Source organism: Salvia miltiorrhiza, chromosome 1 (assembly GCF_028751815.1).
Source record: "Salvia miltiorrhiza cultivar Shanhuang (shh) chromosome 1, IMPLAD_Smil_shh, whole genome shotgun sequence".
Lineage (NCBI taxonomy): Eukaryota > Viridiplantae > Streptophyta > Magnoliopsida > Lamiales > Lamiaceae > Salvia > Salvia miltiorrhiza.
Genome location: NC_080387.1, coordinates 6699130 through 6702205, shown reverse-complemented (window position 1 = coordinate 6702205; position 3076 = coordinate 6699130). Strand labels below are relative to the sequence as shown.

The 3076-nt window shown below is 36.8% G+C and overlaps 1 protein-coding gene across 1 annotated transcript; it reads right to left on the bottom strand.

Annotated features, from left to right (window-relative positions):
* Window positions 1-740: 740 nt before the first annotated feature.
* LOC131010167 (uncharacterized) lies at window positions 741-2772 on the bottom strand. Its single transcript, XM_057937615.1, has 2 exons — window positions 2635-2772; window positions 741-1934 (listed from the first exon to the last, which is right to left on the bottom strand). Exons 1-2 carry the CDS (start codon window positions 2770-2772, stop codon window positions 741-743), a joined length of 1332 nt encoding a protein of 443 aa, XP_057793598.1.
* Between the last annotated feature and the right edge of the window lie 304 nt (window positions 2773-3076).

The following is a 3076-nucleotide window of genomic DNA, read 5'->3' as shown; positions in this document are numbered from 1 at the left end:
ACGCTAAACCCTGCAGGTTGATTAAGTTCAGGCGTAATAATAAAGTTTGAGTGGTACTGCTTAAGGAATTATTAAGAGATTAATTAATTTAAGCTGTCAGAGCTCTAATTAATTAATGGATGTCGGATATTTTAAATACGGAGATTTAATAAGTCTAAATACAAGCCCCGACTCATCACCGGCAATAAAGGGGTAAGTCAGTATCGGTTCTCTAGTGGAATGAACTGATATTTATAAATTAATTATGGTCTGGGCTGACCATAGATAAATTAATTTATTTGAGGCCCATCTTTATTCCTTGTATCTAGTCCCTGGGCTGGCCCAATGTCTCCTAGCCCAAGAAGACAGATTTTCGGCCCTCACATAGAGATTGGCGCCTCCTCCTCTTTTCTGTATTATTAAATACAGCTGTCAGCTCTCAGGAAAACACACTGATAAAAATTAGGGTTTTGAGAGCAGAGGGAGGCGCAGGAAACGTGTGTGGCCATTCTGTCTTGGGAATTTCCATAGCTCGTTGTCCATCCAACGTTGGGAATTGAGCGGGATACAGTCGAGAAGATCAGAGCTGGAGTCAGATTCTTTCGACGCGATCATCAACAGTTTGTGCATCCGATTCTCAAGTAAGTTTTCCTAACACCTATGTGCAGCTGTTAAATTCATAGGAGCATGTTAGGATTTAATCGTTGTATGATGAATTAATAATAATCCAAGAAACGATCATCGGGCAATCGAGTATTAATTCAATTTAATATTCCTTCAGCCCCATCATACCCTTGCCCTCGAATCTTAGATGGACTCAATGAATGTTCAACAAGTAAAGACATAATTGCACTTCTAAGAGACAAAGCTGTGGTATCACCAACATGAACAAGTCCAATAAATGGCTCCACTATCTTTCCTATTTTTCCTTCAATATATCGCAAACAAAGAGCTAGTTGTTCCTTTTGGGACACATCACTCGACTCATCGGCCAATATAGCAAAGTAATCATCACCAAGCTCCTCCAATATTCTCATAGTTGTTTCTTTAGCACAACAATTGATAATATCTTTTTGAGTCATTGGAGCTATCAATTGGCAATTCCCTGGAGCATTTTCTAAAGTGACCTTTGAAATAGATTCATTATGTGCCTTCAACCATTTCAAAAGTTCAATAAAATTTCCTCTATTAAGGGATTCTTCACTTTCTCTATGTCCTCGAAATGTCAAGCCTTGTCGCAATAGATAACGCACACAAGAAATTAAAGCTTTCAAGTGAATTTCATACTCTCTTTGAGTCAAGTCATTGGCATTATCAAAAGAAACAAGAATTGATTTCTTTTTGCCATCTCTTAAATTCACATATTTCTCATAAGCAAGATTGTGAATACTTTTAACTCCACCAACATGTTTCGCGAACCTATCCGGTTTATTCCAAGACTTAAACCCTCCATTGACAAATGCATCTCCCCCCACATTATTTTCCACTTCATTCTTGAACAAGTAGCAAACAAAACAAAATGCGGCATCTTTCTCAATACTATATTCAAGCCAATCCCATTTTTTAAACCAAGAATGAATAAATCGGCGTGATGAAGCTCCAAAGTCTTTTTGAGGAAAATCATGACTTTTTGGTCGGCAAGGCTTTTTAAGAATATAGGCTCTTCTAATTGAATCACGCATATTTGGAGGATAATCCATTATGCTAATTCTTTTTCCCGGATCATGAGGAAGAAGCTCAACATCATAAATCAATTCTTTCTCCTCCAATGGCACACTATTAGCATTTAAACCACCCAAATCCATAGCCTTTTCTTGAGGTAAATCATTTGTAGGAGCGACATTAGCACTAGAAGGATTCTCACTATTTCTTTTCTTGAACATAAAATGTTGGAGATTGGATTGTTTTACCATTCCTTTTGATTTTTTTGGTTTAGATGCATCACTCTTCATTTCCTATATATTCAATATAGAAATATAAATTATAAAATAAACTAAATAGATTCATAGACACATTTAACAATAAAAAATAAAGTAAAAACATTCCAACAATTAAATATTCAAACAAAGTTTATCATTAAACTAAAATATTTGAAAAGTAAAATATTAATTTACTGTTTAAAAATTATTACCTTCAACTGTGCTTTTCAATACCAAAAATTTGAATAATTAACGAAGAAGCAATGAATCAAAATATGATATCCGTCGTCGAATGGAGTGCATCATTTGCCAAGCATGAACAGATGAACTTCGAATTTTGCTGCTGTCGGGACTTTGGCGCGCACAGCACACTGAAAATGTTTCTGTCTTCTTTTTTTTAATGTTGCTATCCCTAATCCCAATTCATTTTGGCCAATTTTTATTTAATTAAGAATAGCTTATTTGTCTTTTGTGGGCTAAAGTGATCGGCTGCCTCCAACAATTGTTCCTTTATGGGCTTGTGGGCCAACAAGCAATTAATATTTAATATGAATTGGATCATTCTAGTTTTAGTTTAAAATGGGGGTGCAAACTTTAGATGTACAAAAAATTCTATAATACATATTAATACTAGTAAATTTTTTTTTGGGGATGCAGCTGCACCCCCATGTTCCATGGTGTATCCGCCCCTGGTTCCCACATTAGATTGTACGGAGCCCGGGATCATGTTGTTAACCGTAGTAAAACCCGGTGGAGTGAGCCCAGTCAAATCAATTCCTTTGGTCGATGTGTCATCAGTTGGTTGAATATCTACGTTCGTCACAGCTGCTTCGAAAACCTTGTTCAGATCTCTGCGGTGCTCATTGGTTGCCATCGCGTAGTACCTGTTCACTGTGTGATTGAGAACGAAAAAGGGTGAGTTAAAAATGAAAATATAACGGCGCAGACAGGCTGCGAGGACTTCGCTTATTTTTGCATGCAATTTTCTTTCCATGATAAGCGGGCCCATAAGCGTCCCAATAATAGAGATAAACCCCGAAAAACCCACGAACTCCGGCCCATAAAATGATTCCAGATCAAATGTACGGAAATCCATAGATAGAAAGAAAATTATAGAATCCTCTTCGAAGCCCTTCTAAGATGAACATCCTACTCTTCTGGGAAATAAACCCAGAAAA